Below are 17271 nucleotides of genomic sequence, written 5' to 3' on the forward strand. Positions count from 1 at the left end.
ATATTCATTGTATGCATTGACTTTAGAACCTAACTTGCCCACAAAGAGTCTTCATTTAAGCTGTCCCCCAAACAAAGTAATTTTAAGGCATTACACATTGTTAGGTTAACTGGTTTCATCAGGATGAGCTGCTAGCTACTTGCTAGTTATGTGACTTTAATCTGGTCATTTTTCTGTGCCAGAGATGAGTGGTAATAACCTTTGCCTTAGCTAGTTCCTGGGGTTGCAGTGAGAATCAAATAAGATATGTCTAAACATTAATTAGATGCTAACATTAATTAGGCATTCAGCTTTAGAGAGTTAAAGTTGTCATGAATTCTTCAGAACATAGTAAGTTACAGCTTTACTTTTGTAAGTTGTCACTACACTAACTTTTGATGATTTGTTTTAAAGTGTTAATATACTTCAATCTATCTCTGTCTTTAAATAATAGATGTTACTTTCAAGTAGCAGCTTCATTTCCCCATGAGAGCAGATTTGATTTTATATAGGAATGCCTTTTAACTTCTTTACATTGTGGTGGTAATCAGATGTCCCCCCCCCTTCATTGTGGAAATTTATGTTATAAATTAGTAACAAATCAAAATTTTTATCAAATTTTTATTGCTGGGGCTTTGTGAGTGGACTAGTCAGGGGTAGCTATAGACATGTCAGTTTCCAATTTTAAGTAGATACAAATTTTGCAAGAATATTTTTAAGAGAATCAGAACCTTGCATTATTCTTATTGTCCAAGAGACAGATGCTGCTCTCATTGGAGGATTTTTTTTCTCTCAGTTTGGTTCAGCTCCTCTATGTACTTTTGCTATTATAAGTCTCATACAATGAAGGGGGGGAAATCGGAGGGGGAGACGAACCATGAGAAACTACGGACTCTGAGGAACAAACTGAGGGTTCTAGAGGGGAGGGGGCTGGGGGGATGGGTTAGCCTGGTGATGGGTATTAAAGAGGGCACATACTGAATGGAGCACTGGGTGTTATACGTAAACAATGAATCATGGAACACTACATCAAAAACTAATGATGTAATGTATGGTGATTAACATAACATAATAAAATAAAATAAATAAGTCTCATACAAAGCAAGTGAACTCTAGATTTGGAGACCAAATTTAATCTACATCATTCTTGCTATTTAATGAGCCTGAGCAGGGAAGAACTCTTAGGATGTTTATATTTGTACTTATATTGTCACCTGTAATAATTGGTTTGAACTAAGGTCACCTTAGCTATTACTGAATATCTTCATGTGACAATTCTAATCAAGATGTAGAATCATAGTTAAGGTAATAAAATTACAAATAGGATCTTAATTTTTACCGTTAGCTATGCTTTTTACTTAAGAGAGACATATAAACATCTAAGTCTGTTAATAGGCAAATGTAGATACGTACAAACAGTATAATTTTAAGAAGTATATTTTATACAAGAAAGAAAAGTCAACTTTTTAGTGTGCACACACTGTAAGCAATTGATTCAGCCCCTGTGCCTCCTCTCAAAGACTGTTTTCTGAAATTGGACCTCAGTGTTCAGTTTCAGAAAAAAAAATTCAGAATGTAAAACATTAAAAAATATTTGTGAAAAACTCTTCATCTCTTGGAGGTTTGGCCATTTGTCCATGCGGGGCATAGCAGATGCTATTAGATTCCATCTGTATTCTTTTCGCTCTGCACTAGGTCCTTATCATTTTGGTGTGTGCCTGCCCAATTTTCAACTATTAGCTCCTGCATCTCGTTGTCTGAGGGCTTTTCTGGCCCTGGAAGCCTGCATAGGTAGGATAGGAATTGGTATCCTGGAACTGCTGGAGAACTAACTCACCTTGCCCCCTCTCCCCAGCTCTCAACCAGTGAAATGATAGGAGTTAGTGTGTAACTACCATGCCTTGAGATGGGATAATCCTGAGTTGTATTTCTACACAGACCCTCAGAGTCCCCAGTGGGATTAAGCTCCAGTTAACCCACAGGAATAATTTCCTACCAGGGTTACTTCCCGAATAAATTATGCCTGTACTTGAATAGGGTCTGCTTTTGGGGGAATGTAAAGTAAAACACAGGGGCATATCCCTTTAAATGAATTTCATTTGAAAACCTTAATTTTCCCTAAAGATAGATTTACAGGGCAATTTTTTGTTTTACGAAAGACTTCTATTATGAACTCCATTTATAAAGAGAATTCATTTAAATAAATCACATATTCATATTCATTAAGTGCACTGAAAATACCCATTTTTACACACAGCTTGTTAGAACTATGCTTGTGTAAAACAGCACAGTTTCATATCATAATCAACTTTTTTTTTTTTTAAAGATTTTTATTATTTATTTATTTGACAGAGAGAGAGAGAGACAGCAAGAGAGGGAACACAAGCAGGGGGAGTGGGAGAGAGAGAAGCAGGCTTCCCGCTGAGCAGGGAGCTGGATGCGGGGCTCCATCCCAGGACCCTGGGATCATGACCTGAGCCGAAGGCAGACACTTAACGACTGAGCCACCCAGGCGCCCCATAATCAACGTTTTAACCAAAGTAATTACTTTTGGGTGGTGAATTTTATGAAACCCAAGTTTGGCTCTTTAGCATTTTGTCTAGTTTGCTATAGCTTAATGTTTAAACCACTCCCTCAAGTCCATTTACTGCAGTTTGAATGCTACTCATGTGGTAGGTAGGGAGACCATGTGCTTTATTGTCTAAACCAGGATATTCAAGATGGAAAGGTTGTGCTATTACCTACACTGGGATAAAAAGCGAGAACCAGCACATATGGTCATCCTGTGGATAGGTGATCATATTATTAATTCTTTGGTACAGATTTGTATTGATTAAGAATGAAATGTGTTGGAAGATAGTACTTTTTCATTTAGTATCTCTGTTTTCAGAAATGATGTAGTAGCAATATTACTGATTGTTTCTAAGTGTTTATAAAATTTTAAGAGTTTCTGATTAAAAGATAAAAACAAAGCTTTGAACCAAAGCATTGAAAGGCAATTCATTTATCTCTTCTTTAGGCTCGGTAAACTCATGGCCTTGTAACTTTTAACTTACAGGCTGTATTTTCCTATTTCTAAGTTATTTTGGTAGGTCTTAGTTGGATCCTTTCTAGCAAAAAGATTTTCCTTGGGCATCTGGGTGGCTCAGTCGGTTAAGTGGCTGCCTTCAGCTCAGGTCATGATCCCAGGGTCCTGGGATGGAATCCCACATTGGGCTCCCTGCTCAGCAGGGAGCCTGCTTCTCCCTCTCCCTCTACCCCTCCTCCCTGCTCATGTGTTCTTTCTCTCTCAAATAAATAAATAAAATCTTAAAAAAAATTTTTTTCCTTATAGTTTTAAGACCTAAATGTGAAATTTTAGCCTATTGTATAGCACATAGTGAGTACTCAATAAATGGTAGTTAATTAAGAATGAGAAAAATAAGGAAGGTGAAAATAGTGCCATAATTTACTTAGATGTAGCTTCAGGTTCAAATCTAGTCACAAGTCTTAAGTATATTTTTCTTTTTTCTTCTTTTTTGAAATAAAATATAAAGTAGCATTTCAAATATTCATGGGTTAGAGATACTAAAAGTAGGACGTCAGTAATAAAATAATTTATCTAGTTAAATCTACAACTTTTTCCCAAGTTTTATTTCTTGACTCTCCAGAAGCCCCCTCTTGGTGGACCTACATTCTTTTTGTGCCCAGTTCTTTTATGCAGCCCTGTCATCTGCTCCCTCATTATAGGGCAAGAATGGAACCTGCTTGGGGCCATTTATAGCTGATGGTTTGTCTAGGCATAATTATGAATGCCTGATTTTAGTCAGACTTAAAAAAATTCAGTTCCTAATAGTACATTGGCAAGCGTAGTTTTGATCTTCAAGAGATCCTCAAGGATAGGAATTGTCTTTGTCACTTCCTCAGAGATAGGAACTCTGTTCTGTTCATCTTTGAATTCCCAGTATCTGGCACATAGTAAATGAATGCATGAAGTGGACGTATTTTCTTCCTCCCCCTCTTTTCTTCCATTTCTTCCTGGACTGGCCATTCAATAAAATTTTAGTGTTGTACTATGGGAATGGAGAGTTTTATATTTATTCTAAATTAAAAAGCAAATTAAAAGAAAAAGCATCAAGGAACTGGAATGTGTCTTTATATTCTTACCAAAGAAAAGAAAATTCTTTTACTTGCATGTACCTTTACCATTTTTGTTCATCTTTGTTCATCTTTGTTATAGTTAGCCTTTGATAGAAATGTTTCTTACTGCTCTTCTAGATAGTTTCATTTGCTTTCCATATTTCTTCTTCTTTTTTTTTTTAAAGATTTTATTTATTTATTTGACAGACCATATTTCTTTTTCTTTTTCAAATTTTCCTGGTTATGAAATCTAGAGAATTGACATATAGACATTACAAACTTAAGTATTTAGTAAAGGAATTAGGACAGCTTAGTAGGTAAGAAAATGTTTTATTTCTATGGAGAAAACTCTGTGTAGCTTTATTAGAGTCATAGTATACTAGAAAAGGAGTAGCTTAACTGCCTTTATCCCCAACGTAATATACTGTAAATCTAGTTCTTCCTAATATGCCACCAGAATTACCCCCCCCCCCCCACAACCAAACAAAACAAAAGCAGCTATCTACTTTGTTTTCTGCCAGGCCATTCCTTCATAACCTGGCCCTTATTTGCTGACCAGGATATATGTTGACTTAACAGTTGTTTCTGTGAAAGTGAACCATATCTTTTTAACCTGCTGATCAAAAAAAAAAAAAAGAGGGGTATTGTGTGTGTTTTCCCATCAAGGTGACATGGCAGTCCCAGAATTAGTCTTATGTGAAAATGTTGCGCAGCAGTCAGACTTCTCTGTAGTACCATTAAATTACTCAAGTATAAAAACATGCATGCACAAAATACCTATTTCTGCCAGGAAAATAATAAGCTTGTTAGCTGCATGTTAGCGTTTTCCCCTTCTGTCACTTGGTATTGAGTTAAATCTTTCCCAGAAATCTAGATTATCCTTGGCTATCAGTGCTTCAATTGTCCTTTTGGCCTTTGTACACTCCTCTAACTCTCCACCTGCCTATATACACACACACACAAGTACTATTTCATTTTGAATGAATGGACAGCATCAGCATCAAACATGGCACTTCAGCGGTCCATCTGCAAATCACTGATACAAAACGACCCAGGTTTTTTCATTCAGTCCAACTTAGGCAGTGGTTTGGTCTTTGTCAGTAATGTTTTACTAATATTTTAGGCTTATTTCTCATTGAGAGTTTAAGTAATGGTGAATTAAAACATAGTTTAAATTTCTTTGGGTTTAATTTTTTTGTGTTATTGCTTTAGTCTTAGATTTTACTAATTCTGTAGCAGAAAATCAGAACTTCTGGATGGAAAAATGCAAATGCATTATAACTAAATTGTGCTGGATACAATCTTATAATAAATACTTAGATCAATTTTAGGATGCTTTGGTTTGTGATAATGAGATTAAGAAAAGAATTGGCTTATAAAATTGACATTTAAAATTCATGAATGTTGCAAATGATTTGGAAGTTAGAAATATAGGTGAAATTTAAAAATGTTAGTTGGTAATACTGGCTATATTTAAAATCTACACTTGTTTAAAAAGTAAGGAAATAATTCACAACCGTGTACAAGTTAATTTTTTTCAAATTAGATGCTAAATTGTGACATCATAATCTTAACCTTTTTGCATTTTATTTATAGTTTTTTTTAATTTTAGTTTCAGTCTGATGGAAGCAAACAAGAAGATAAAGAGAAAACGGTAAGATACTAGAAAAATCCGATGTGTCTGATTGGTCTATGTACAGCATACTGTAAATTTTACTGTGAACAAGTTTTAATCACCTGTGTGAATATTTTGTACTCTACATGCTTAGTATAGCTTTTGACATATCTTTTAAGATTGACAACTCCTGTTTTTGAGGATTACCATGTTGAGAAAGGAAGAGGGATAATAAGAATCCCTCATTCTCTTGCTACCCCTTTCCTTACCTCACCTCATTGCTTCCTTTGATGGAGAAGCACAAATTTCCACTGTGAAAAGGGCAGTGATAATGTGGGAAATTAGATGTGGTGTGGTATGAGGTCAAGGAATGGCAGTTTTTCCAAGGCTGACATAAATTTATTTTGGGGGGGGGTTAATATGGACCTTTTACTAAAATAATTTTTTCCTTCCTTCTTCTTAGGAAGTTATCCTTAGCTGTTTACTTAGCATTACTGACCAGGTACTTCTTCCATCTCTTTCTTTGATGGACTGCAATGCTTGTATGTCTGAGGAACTATGGGGAATGTTTAAAACATTTCCATATCAGCATAGGTAAATACATAATATTTTTGTATTTTTAACTACTAGTCATTAACCTCTAAGTGTTTAACTTTTCCTAATTCTTCATCTCATCGTTTTTTAAGATATCGTCTGTATGGCCAGTGGAAGAATGAAACTTATAACAGTCACCCACTTTTAGTAAAAGTTAAAGCCCAAACAATAGACAGAGCCAAATATATCATGAAGTAAGTTTTAATTTATTTTTCTTCATATTAACCTAAAGTATATCTGGATCTAATTTACTTTCTTCCAGCCAACTTATGTCTGAGCCTCAGTTCTGAGGAAGCCCAGGAGTATTTGCTTAATGGTATAGTCAGTTATATACTGCAGATAGAATGACTATCAATTTTTGTGCTTTTTAGCTCATATTGACTACCAAGTTAGTTTTTGTAGTTGTCATGTTTGCATAGCTGTAGAATCTAATAATCCTCTTTAATGCATCATATTATAGGTGAGTTTTTTTTAAAGGACAGTCTACTATGGCCTTTGCTCAATTTGCATAATACATTTAATGGATTATAAAAGGTGGTCAAAGTTCTTGAAATTTCCTCTGCCAAAAGTTATTATAATAAAGATTTTTCTTGGGGTGCCCGGGTGGCTCAGTCAGTTAAGCTTCTGACTCTTGGTTTTGGCTCAGTTTGTGATCTCATGGGTTGTGGATCCCGCCCTGCATTGGGCTCTGCACTCAATACAGAGTCTGCTTGGGATTCTCTGCCTTTCCCTTTCCCTCTGCCCCTTCCCCTGCTTGCATGTGTGCTTTCTCTCTCTCTCTCTCTCTTTCTCAAATAACTAAGATCTTTAAAAAAAATATTTTTTCTTTTTTGGAAGATCTAATGGAATTATGTAGAACTACATCCTTGAGTCAACTGTTGAAAAATTTCTTTTCATTTTTGTGCTTTATTTTCATGTTATTAAAAACATAAGAGTGATGTTATTTTACTTCTTGGTAAACTGAAATTTAATTATGAAAATTGTATACTTCAGATTAGAGTTGGTTTATATGCTAAATACACTGCTATATTACAAGTGTTTTCAGCAAGGCTATTGATTGTTGTTTCTTTTATGTTTGTGCAGTGGTATGGTTATTCTAATTAAAATAGTTCATTCTCTAGTTTAACTAGATTTAACAGTATGCAATGTTACTGTCTGCCCAGTGATATTGTCCCTGGCCACAGTCTATTGGGGAAACAGGTGTGTACACAATCACAATCTGGTTTAATAGTTGCTGTTATACAGTGTATATAAAATGTTCTTTGGGAGGATAGAGAAGAGAGTGAGTTATTTCACCCCATGGAAGTTGGGGAAGGCATGGAAGGAGGTGATATTAGAATTGGTCATTCCAAAAGAGTTCCGGTCTTAAGAATTCCACAGGTAGTTTCTAGCTTAACAACAGCAGCTAATATTTATGGAGCCATTAATATTTATATGTGCCAGGCCCTGAACTAAGTGCTTTATATGGATTATTTAATAATATAGTTGACTCTTGAACAAACATGGGTTTGAACTATGCGGATTCACTTATATGCGGATTTTTTTCAATAAATGTATTGGAGGGGCGCCTGGGTGGCTCAGTCGTTAAGCATCTGCCTTCGGCTCAGGTCATGATCCCAGGGTCCTGGGATCGAGCCCTGCATTGGGCTCCCTGCTCAGTGGGAAGCCTGCTTCTCCCTCTCCCACTCCCCCTGCTTATGTTCCCTCTCTCGCTGTGTCTCTTTCTGTCAAATAAATAAAATCTTAAAAAAAAAAAGTATTGGAAAATTTTTTGGAGATTTGGAACAAATTTGAAGAAACTTACAGACAGATGACATAACCTAGAAATACTGAAAAAAATCAGGAAAAAGGTATGTCATGAATGCATAAAATATATGTAGGTACTAGTCTAGTTTATCATTTGCTACGATAAAATATACACCAATCTATTCTAAAAAGTTAAAATTTACCAGAACTTACCTACATGCACACTTACAGACTGTACAACGTGCTATTCGTAGTCAAGAGAGATGTAAACAAATGTAAAGATTTAGTATTAAGTCATAACTGCATAAAAGTACCTGTAATACTTACTGTACTACTGTAATAATTTCGTAGCCACCCCGTTGCTATGCAGTGAGCTCAAGTGTTGCGAGTATCCGCTTAAAACACTGTGTGATGATGATCATCTCTGCGTGAGCAGTTCATCTTTCCAGTAGATTGTGTATTGCAGTAAAAAGTGATCTCTCATGGTTCTTAAGTATTTTTCGTGTTTATTGCGATACTGTAAGCCTTGCATAACACCCTGGGGCCCATACGAAGTACTTCTAGTGCTGCCAGAAGTGCTCCCAAGCAGAGAAAAGTCATGACATTACAAGAAAAAGTTGAATTGCTTCATATGTACCATAGCTTGAGGTCTGTAGCTGCAGCTATCCACCATTTCAAGATAAATGAATCCAGTGTAAGGACTGTTTTTTTTTTTTTTTTTAAAGGAAATTCATAAGGTCATTGTTACAGCTATACCAGCAGATGTGAAAACTTTGTACTTTTTGTGAAATACCTTTTTATCTTGTATTGAAAATGCAGCTGTTATGTGGGTGCAGGATTGCTTTAAGAATGAAATATCTATTGATTCTAATATAATTTGAGAAAATGCCAAGTCATTATATGACAACTTAAAAGGAAAGTGAAGGATCAGAAGCGGGAGAATTTAAGGCCAGCAAAGGATGGTTTGATAATTTTAGAGAGTTTTGGCTTAAAAAATGTCAAGATGACAGGAGAAAGAGTTTATGCTGACCAAGAGGCAGAAAGTAGATGAGTTCCCAGATGCCATTAAGAAAATCATTGAGGAGGGGCGCCTGGGTGGCTCAGTCGTTAAGCGTCTGCCTTCGGCTCAGGTCATGATCCCAGGGTCCTGGGATCGAGCCCCACATTGGGCTCCCTGCTCCGCGGGAAGCCTGCTTCTCCCTCTCCCACTCCCCCTGCTTGTGTTCCCTCTCTCGCTGTGTCTCTCTCTGTCAAATAAATAAATAAAATCTTTAAAAAAAAAATCATTGAGGAGAAGGGATATCTGCCTGAACAGGTTTTTAATGCAGACAAAAGTTGCCCTATTCTGGAAAATAAAGCCACAAAGGACATTTGTTAGTAAGGAAGGAAGAGCAAGCACAGAATTTAAGGTAGGAAGGGATAGGCTAACTCTGCTGTTTTGTGCAAATGCAGTCAAGTTTATGATCTGCAGTGCCCTTATCTATAAAGCTGCTAACTCCTGAGCCTTGAAGGGAAAAGATAAACACCAGGTTCTAGAAAACAAATTGACATTGGACAATCTGGAAGAAGGTTCTGATTATTCTAGACTGCTTTTTGACTTCTGTTACGATATGGACCCTTCTATGATATGGGCACTGAAACTAAAGCAAATGGTGGAAGAAGGATAGGTACCATATAGAAACATTTTTAAAGAAGTAGAAAAGCAAAAAAGTCAGACAGAAATTACCATGTACTTCCATAAAGTTACACTGAGTGTGCCTGTCTCAACTGCCTTTCTTCCACTTCCTCTGCCTCTTCCACTCTGCCAGCCCTGAGACAACAAGACCAGCAACCATTCCTCTTCCTCCTCCTCTTCAGCCTTCTCAGTGTGAAGGCAATGAGAGTGAAGACCTTTATGATGATCCACTTTCATTTAATGAATAGTAAATAATCATCATGATAATACAGTTAATAAACTTGTCTGTTGTGTTTGTGTGTCTTTGTGTGGAAGTCTAACCCTATGGCAAGAACTATAGGAGATGTTTTTGTGTCCTTATCATCATGTAGGATATTGTGTGTAAGACTTGTATGGAAGTGGATAGCCTGTCCTTACATAGGCATAAGGTGAATGATATTTAACAAAATTAATAATGTGTTTGTTTTCTGTTTGATAACTTTGCTTTCGAAGATTTGTATTATTGTATAGTATGCCTTTCTTGTAATTGGACAAACTGCATTATCAGCCTATCACAGATAAGTGGTTTTTTAAAAAAAGTAACAGTATTTCCAGTATTGTATTATGAATATGACTGTAATGCTATATGCCATAAAAATTTGATAATGATATCAGTTATACTAGGCTGCCATAAAGCAGTCATATTGTTGCTGCTTTGTTATCAATGCATGAATCATTATACCTGTAAATAAATATGAATTTCTTTTTCACATTATCTCTTCATTTTTGATGTCTAGTGTTAGTGATGCATATAATATCTACAGTGTTTTGTATCATATAATATTGGTGTAGGTACTGACAGACTGTTCATCTTGTAAATAGACAACGTAAGCTTAACAGTATTGACAGAACTGTAAATGTATTTTCCTTATGATTTTCTTACTAACATTTTCTTTAGCTTACTTTATTGTAAGAATATAGTATATAATACATATACAGAATATGTGTTAATCAGCTGTTTATGTTATTAGGCTTCTTTCTGGTCAGTAGTAGGCTATTAGTAAAGGTTTTGGGGAGTCAGAAATTATACACAGATTTTCGACTGTGTAGGGGGTTGTTGCCCCTAATCTCTATGTTGTTCAAGGGTCAACTGTATATTAAATATTATCAGATCTCTTGAATCTGTCTTCTACTCTCTACTGCCACTAACTTATTTCTTTTATCGGGAGTATTATTGTGCCTTTCTTCTTTCTTCTTTCTTCAAGATCCTTTGGTGACTAACCATTGCCTGCAGGTTATGTGTCAGCCTTTATGGCATGGTGATGTAAGACATCTTTCATGATCTGTCCCTCCCCATTTCCAGCCTCTTTGCCTGCTAATTCTACCTCCAGCTGTGCTGAGCTCAGTTAAGTTTCCCTGAATGGGCTGTGGTCTCCTTTTTCTTTGCATCTGTGTTTCATTTCTTCTGTTTGTACAGGTTTTCCTTACCTCTTTTTCCTCTGTCCATCTGGTGACCTCATCATCCTTGGAGGGTGGGCTTCAATGTTAGCTCCTCACGAAGCCTTCTGTAACACATACTGCCAAGCACAATCTACTGTTCTTTGTTTATGCCACCGCTGTCCCATATGCATATGATGCTATCATACCACTTAGATACATTGCTATGATTATTTTTCTCTTACCTAATTATCTAATCTTTGGAATAGTTTATACATTCACATGGCTTAAATTTCAATAAATATGAAGAGGTAGATAATAAAAAGTCTCTCATCTCATCCTCCATTCACTCAGGAGGTAAAAAAGGAAGCCATTGTTTAGTTTGTTATTTATCCTTCCAGAGATTTTTATGTATATATAGGTGAATACAAATATATTATTCTCCCCCCTTGTACTATTGTTAGCATATAATAAATACTGTTCTGTAACTTGCTGGATTTAAGAAAGTAAAATTTAAAAAATAGGTTAAGTCAGTCTCCCCAGCTGGACTAAGCTTGAGAGCAGGAGCTATTATTCATCCTTGTATTCCGAGTGCTTAGCTCTTTGCCTGTTACAGAAGACATTAATATGAATGAATGAATGAATTGATAAAAATATATATCACAGAAGAATATGTGTAGAAATTTTAATGTACTTGGATTTTTGTTGTATTTGTTAGTTGTAACTATTTCACCAGGCTTGAACAACATGATTTTGGTATTGATTAAATGTTATATGTTGGGAATGGAGTGTATTAATTTATTACTTACAGAATTTCACAAGTTTTGATTACTGTTTAAAAAATGAATTTGCTGTAAGGCATTCAGTAATTCATTCAACAGATGGTCATTGATTGTGTTCCATATGCCAGACACCATGGTAGCTTGAGGGTAAGACATAATCAAGAAAGTACTCCTTTTATTTATTTATTTATTTTTTTGGTTTTTTCCCTCCAGGGTGGAGGCAGAAAGGAATGGGATAAAAGGTATAGAGAGGAAGGATCTGCTTTGGCAAGTAGGAGGACCACCTGAAATAGTAGGGTCAGAAGTAGGGACAGGTGGTAGTAAGTTTGAAGGTGGAACAGAGTATAGCCCAAGTTTCAAACTTGATAGGTCTCTCTTTTCTGTGGGAGAAAAGGAAACTGGGCCTTGGAGAATGGGAAAGGGAAGCAGTTGATGATGAAATAATTTTGATTGATGGGTCAGTTTTGTCATAAGAAACTTCTTAAGATAATTATCAAGTTTGTTACTTCCAGAATGGTCCCATTCCTTGAACTATCAACTGAATTCATTATTTGCTTCATCGTATTGTATTTTCATTCTAGAAAGCTTTTAGTCATCAGCTTTTTTAAGTTTCTAGATTTATTATGTAATATCAGAAGAGTTTAAGATGCTGTGTAATAATTTTGAGCTGTAAGCATTTCATAGATCTAAATTTTCCAGAATGTTAGTAAAAGAATACTGAGCAGTGGAAGAATTAAAGAGGAAGGAAAGGAGTAGAATTGATTTTTTAAAAAATTGTTTACACGAAAACCAGAGAACTTTCCTTTATCAAGGAGTGCAGCATTAGCTATTATTCTATTAGGGTAACTGAGACAGATGGTATGAGGTATTTGATTGCGTTACACTGAATTTGATGCCTACACTGATAAATGAGCGCTTCTAAATCTAAAATAATTATGATTTTCGGGACGCCTGGGTGGCTTAGTAGGTTAAGCTTCTGCCTTCGGCTCAGGTCATGATCCCAGGGTCCTGGGATTGAGTCCCGCATTGGGCTCCTTGCTCGGCGGGGAGCCTGCTTCTCTGCCTGCCGCTCCCCCTGCTTGTGTGTGTGCTCTCTCTGACAAATAAATAAAATCTTTAAAAAAATAATTATGGTTTTCTTCAAAAGGAGTATTATGTACTTGTAGAGTACATTAAGAGTTTTTGCTTATTAGACTCTTAGTATAAAATGGAAATGTATATATTATAAATGTTAAGCATTAATTCAAAATCTTAATACCCTTTGGGAGAATGCCTAATCAAAATAACTTAAGGCCTACAGTAATGTATATGAAGAATGTGGTGGTTTTACATGGATCCATTTTGGATACTTGGGAAAGAATTGTTTTTTTTTTTGTTTGTTTTTTTATGATATAACAATGCTATCAACATTATAAGGGAAATGACTTAAGATGATCTCTGCCACCTTTTTCTCCCCTTGTAGGCGTCTAACCAAGGAAAATGTGAAGCCTTCTGGAAGACAAATTGGGAAGTTGAGCCACAGCAATCCAACCATTTTGTTTGATTATGTATGTTTTGAGGTTAATATTATTTTAAGGGATTTTTCTTTTTGTTGTCTTTAAATCAGCACAAGTGGAAATGGAATGATGAAGTTTTAAAAATGATAGTGTTAGAGGAAAAAATCTTTAGCAAATGAAATATTGTTACTCTAAAAACAGCATACAGTATATTTAACACATTGATCTCCTTTTTGGTCATATGTAACAATGCTACTGTTAAACAGTCTAACATTGTCTTATTTACCCCATGTTGGTTTATAAAAATATTAATAAAGAGATGCATTATTTATTGATTTTTCTTAGAAACATTTGAATAGCATTTCATTGTGATTCAGGTGTAATACTTTTATATTTAGAAAGAGATTTCTAAAAGACATTTGGCATTTATCATTCCAGAAGTCAAGTTACATGTCCTGGAATTATTTTCTAATTGGAGAATGTAGCCTAAGAAAATATTTCCTAAGAAATGATAGAATATAGTAGGTTTTATATAAATACAAAGTAGAAGGAAGCTACTTTAATTTTAAGCATTGTTTCTTTTGAAGAACAAAAAACGTATAGCCATTATTTAGCACAGAAGTTCCCTTTTGATGAGTTAATGCCATCTTTTTTTTGTTGCTATCTTCCAGATCTTGTCACAAATACAGAAGTATGATAACTTAATAACACCTGTAGTAGATTCATTGAAATACCTCACTTCATTGAATTACGATGTTTTGGCCTGTATCCTTTCAAGTGAAGTAATACATAGATTTCACATTTCATAGATCTTAATGGTGAACATTTATTTTCATTCTTTTTGTTTTTCTTTTTCATTCTAAGTTCCATTAGTAACCATATGAGGTTAATTCTGTTGGCTGATCTAAAAAAGGTTGACCAGTCAGGAGTTTGTGTGTGTGTGTCTGCTCTGTGTATAGGGAGAGAACAATGTTAAGTTTACTAAACATGGTAATATAGGTGAAATCTGTCTCGCTTGCTGAAAGATGGAAAAGTTGGTACTACTGTGAGTATAATTTTCAATAATCTGTAGTAACTTGAAGCTGACAATTTTACTTTTTCCAAGATGTGGCATTTTGTTACTGTTTTAAGGGTCTTGGTTAGAGATGTAGTGACTTAAATTTTTTCCTTAATGTGCGAAAGATTGTATCATTGAAGCTTTAGCTAATCCGGAAAAGGAGAGAATGAAACATGATGACACAACCATCTCAAGCTGGCTTCAGAGTAAGTATTTTTATTTTTCTAAGGATGAAATTTCCATCTGTTGTAATTGCCATGTTAAGTATTCTAGTGCTAATGCTAAGAGCCTGTTTGTCAAGAGATCTTGAGAATACCTAGCCACTCAGCGTGCCCTCAGTGTGTCTAAGTCTTTGGCTGTGTAAGGAGGTTCATGTAGTACTTATTCATTTTCCAACTCAAGAGTCCAGTATTGGCTGTGATAGAATTTGTGCAAGCATTACTGGGGAGATAAAAATTCCCTTCTATTATTTTAGAGGAATCAATCTTAAGGGAACTCTTTTCCTCTCTCTCCTTTCCATCCTGAGGTTTCATTCATCTTAAAAGAACAAAAACTTGGTTGTTAACGGAAACCCTAGCCTTGTTTTGTCCTAAATTTCTTGTGCTTTTGATTTCTAGCAGTGAGTTCCCTTTTCTTTCAACCTATTGTGTCTGATAGCTGAATCTTGTGGTAGTTCCCCATTGCCCTTTAAAGTCTGAAATCTGCATTAAGTCATACAAGTAAGTTCTTTTGGGATCAGGTCCTTACTCGGTGTATTAGGCTCATCTTTTGCCCCTCCCCATATTCTGGGTTCCATTAATACTGAACTTGTACTTTCCATGGCCTTTTTGTACATGTTATTGCCTTTACTTGGAATACCCTTCCATGTCTACTCATTTCCTCCATCACATCTACTTATTCATTAGATTTCAGCTTAGAGGTCACTTTTCTTCAGAAAACTTTCCCTGTTAATGCTCCTACCCAAAAGTCGGAATTAGGTGCTCCTCTTATTATATGGAACCTTTTATTCATCATAGTTATTTCAGCTTCCTTTTCTATATCCCTCACTAGACTCTAAGCTCCTTGAGGGCAGGACCTGTGTCTTGTCCATTATCCTTTAAGGTGCTCAGCAAATAATTGTTGAAAAGGTTACAGATCACTTGATTTTACTAGGATCTCCTCTTGACTGGGGTTTTCTCCCTACTCATGATGCGATAAGGACTATTGGTTAAAATTGGTCTCTTGTTTGCTTCTTGGTCTGTTTCCTTTCCTCTCCACAACTAGTAGCATGTTTCTAGATGAGAGATTTTTGTGTGTGTAACTCAAACATTAGAGGGGCAGGTGTTCTGTTGATCATTCAGATTTACTGGGTGATCTGCAAGATTTTGTTGTAGCTTGGTTAATTGTTGTGGCCTAACAGGCTCTGGAGTCAGGCCGTATACCTTTGAATCACTGCTCTACCTCATACCAACTATGTGACATGAACAAGTTGCATGATATATCTGTTCCAAATTTTCCTCATCGATAGGTTTTATACCAACCTGAGATGATTATTGCAAAAATTAAATGAGTTAATTAATGTAAAGTGCTTACTTAGTATAGTGCTTAGCGTATGTATGCTCAGTAAATATTAGCTATTATTAATTGTAAAGCTCCATTCAGTGGCATCAGCAGTACAATTATTCCTACCTCATTTTGTTTTAGAAATTGAGTTAGTTGAGAAATGCCACCTAATACTGTGTTTTTTTTTTGTTTTATGAACTGTTTTTTAAAAGCCCTATTTTTTTTATTTCATATAGGTCTGGCTAGTTTCTGTGGTGCAGTTTTTCGTAAATATCCAATTGATCTTGCTGGTCTTCTTCAATATGTGGCTAATCAGCTAAAGGCAGGCAAAAGGTATTCATAGCAAATTATATGTAAATGAAATTCAATAATTAGAATACTTCTGGTGGTATTGGGATATTGAGATTGCTATTTCTGAAAAAGTGTTTTGTAGGCTTAAGTAGAATAGTTGCTCACTTATTTATATGGAATTCTTTAATTAAAAGAAATTGTAATTTCATACATAAACACTTTTTGCAGAAAGAAATGTAATATTTGGCTATATATGTAACTCGTTAAAAAGACATTTCATTTTGACTACCTGTTAGGCTCTTGAGTAAATGGTTTATATGGTATATTGTAAATCCTCTTATGACAAAATGCATTGCATTTTTGATTGTGCTGCTGGACAGTAATTGGCCTTTAAGCATATGGTAGGAACATATTTATTTTGAGGGTGTAAACAGTATTTTTTTTTTTTTTTTTTTTTTTAAAGATTTTATTTATTTATTTGAGACAGAGAGAGCACATGAGAGGGGTGAGGGTCATAGGGAGAAGCAGGCTCCCTGCCGAGCAGGGAGCCCGATGCGGGACTCGATCCAGGGACTCCAGGATCATGACCTGAGCCGAAGGCAGTCGCTCAACCAACTGAGCCACCCAGGCGCCCTGTAAACAGTATTTTTAAAACACAATTTCTTTTGAATTTGAACTTCAGAGATACATACAGCTTACATACCTTTTGGACAGTGTTCTCTTTTCTTTATGAATACTGGGTTTTATTATTTTATTCTGGACCACTATCAGTGTTTAGAGTTTGAATTAGTATGTATATTAAACCTCATCAGCAGTAGACTGACTAGAATCAAAGAACTGGAAATTGTTCTCCAAAACTTTCTGGTAGAAAGCGAACAAAAATTTGTAAAGCTATCTGGTGTTCCACACAAGTATAACCTAAGTAATTTTTGACAGATTATTATTTTGGATTAGGGAAA

General features: G+C 35.5%; 1 protein-coding gene across 10 annotated transcripts in view; it reads left to right on the top strand.

The window, feature by feature from the left end:
- The window catches only part of THOC2 (THO complex 2), a 116833-nt gene that overhangs the window by 67120 nt on the left and 32442 nt on the right, over positions 1-17271 (top strand). For 5 of the 10 annotated variants that reach the window (XM_032391342.1, XM_032391344.1, XM_032391345.1 and 2 more), the window contains 7 exons: positions 5711-5752; positions 6177-6307; positions 6400-6501; positions 13389-13473; positions 14094-14187; positions 14605-14685; positions 16258-16354. In XM_032391342.1, coding sequence (XP_032247233.1) covers positions 5711-5752; positions 6177-6307; positions 6400-6501; positions 13389-13473; positions 14094-14187; positions 14605-14685; positions 16258-16354 — 632 coding nt within the window. Of the gene's footprint in view, positions 1-5710; positions 5753-6176; positions 6308-6399; positions 6502-13388; positions 13486-14093; positions 14188-14604; positions 14686-16257; positions 16355-17271 lie in introns of all 10 variants that reach the window. The other 5 variants (XM_032391336.1, XM_032391339.1, XM_032391337.1 and 2 more) reach the window with 1 other exon arrangement.

This window comes from Phoca vitulina, unplaced genomic scaffold (assembly GCF_004348235.1).
Source record: "Phoca vitulina isolate PV1807 unplaced genomic scaffold, GSC_HSeal_1.0 scaffold62, whole genome shotgun sequence".
Classification (NCBI taxonomy): domain Eukaryota; kingdom Metazoa; phylum Chordata; class Mammalia; order Carnivora; family Phocidae; genus Phoca; species Phoca vitulina.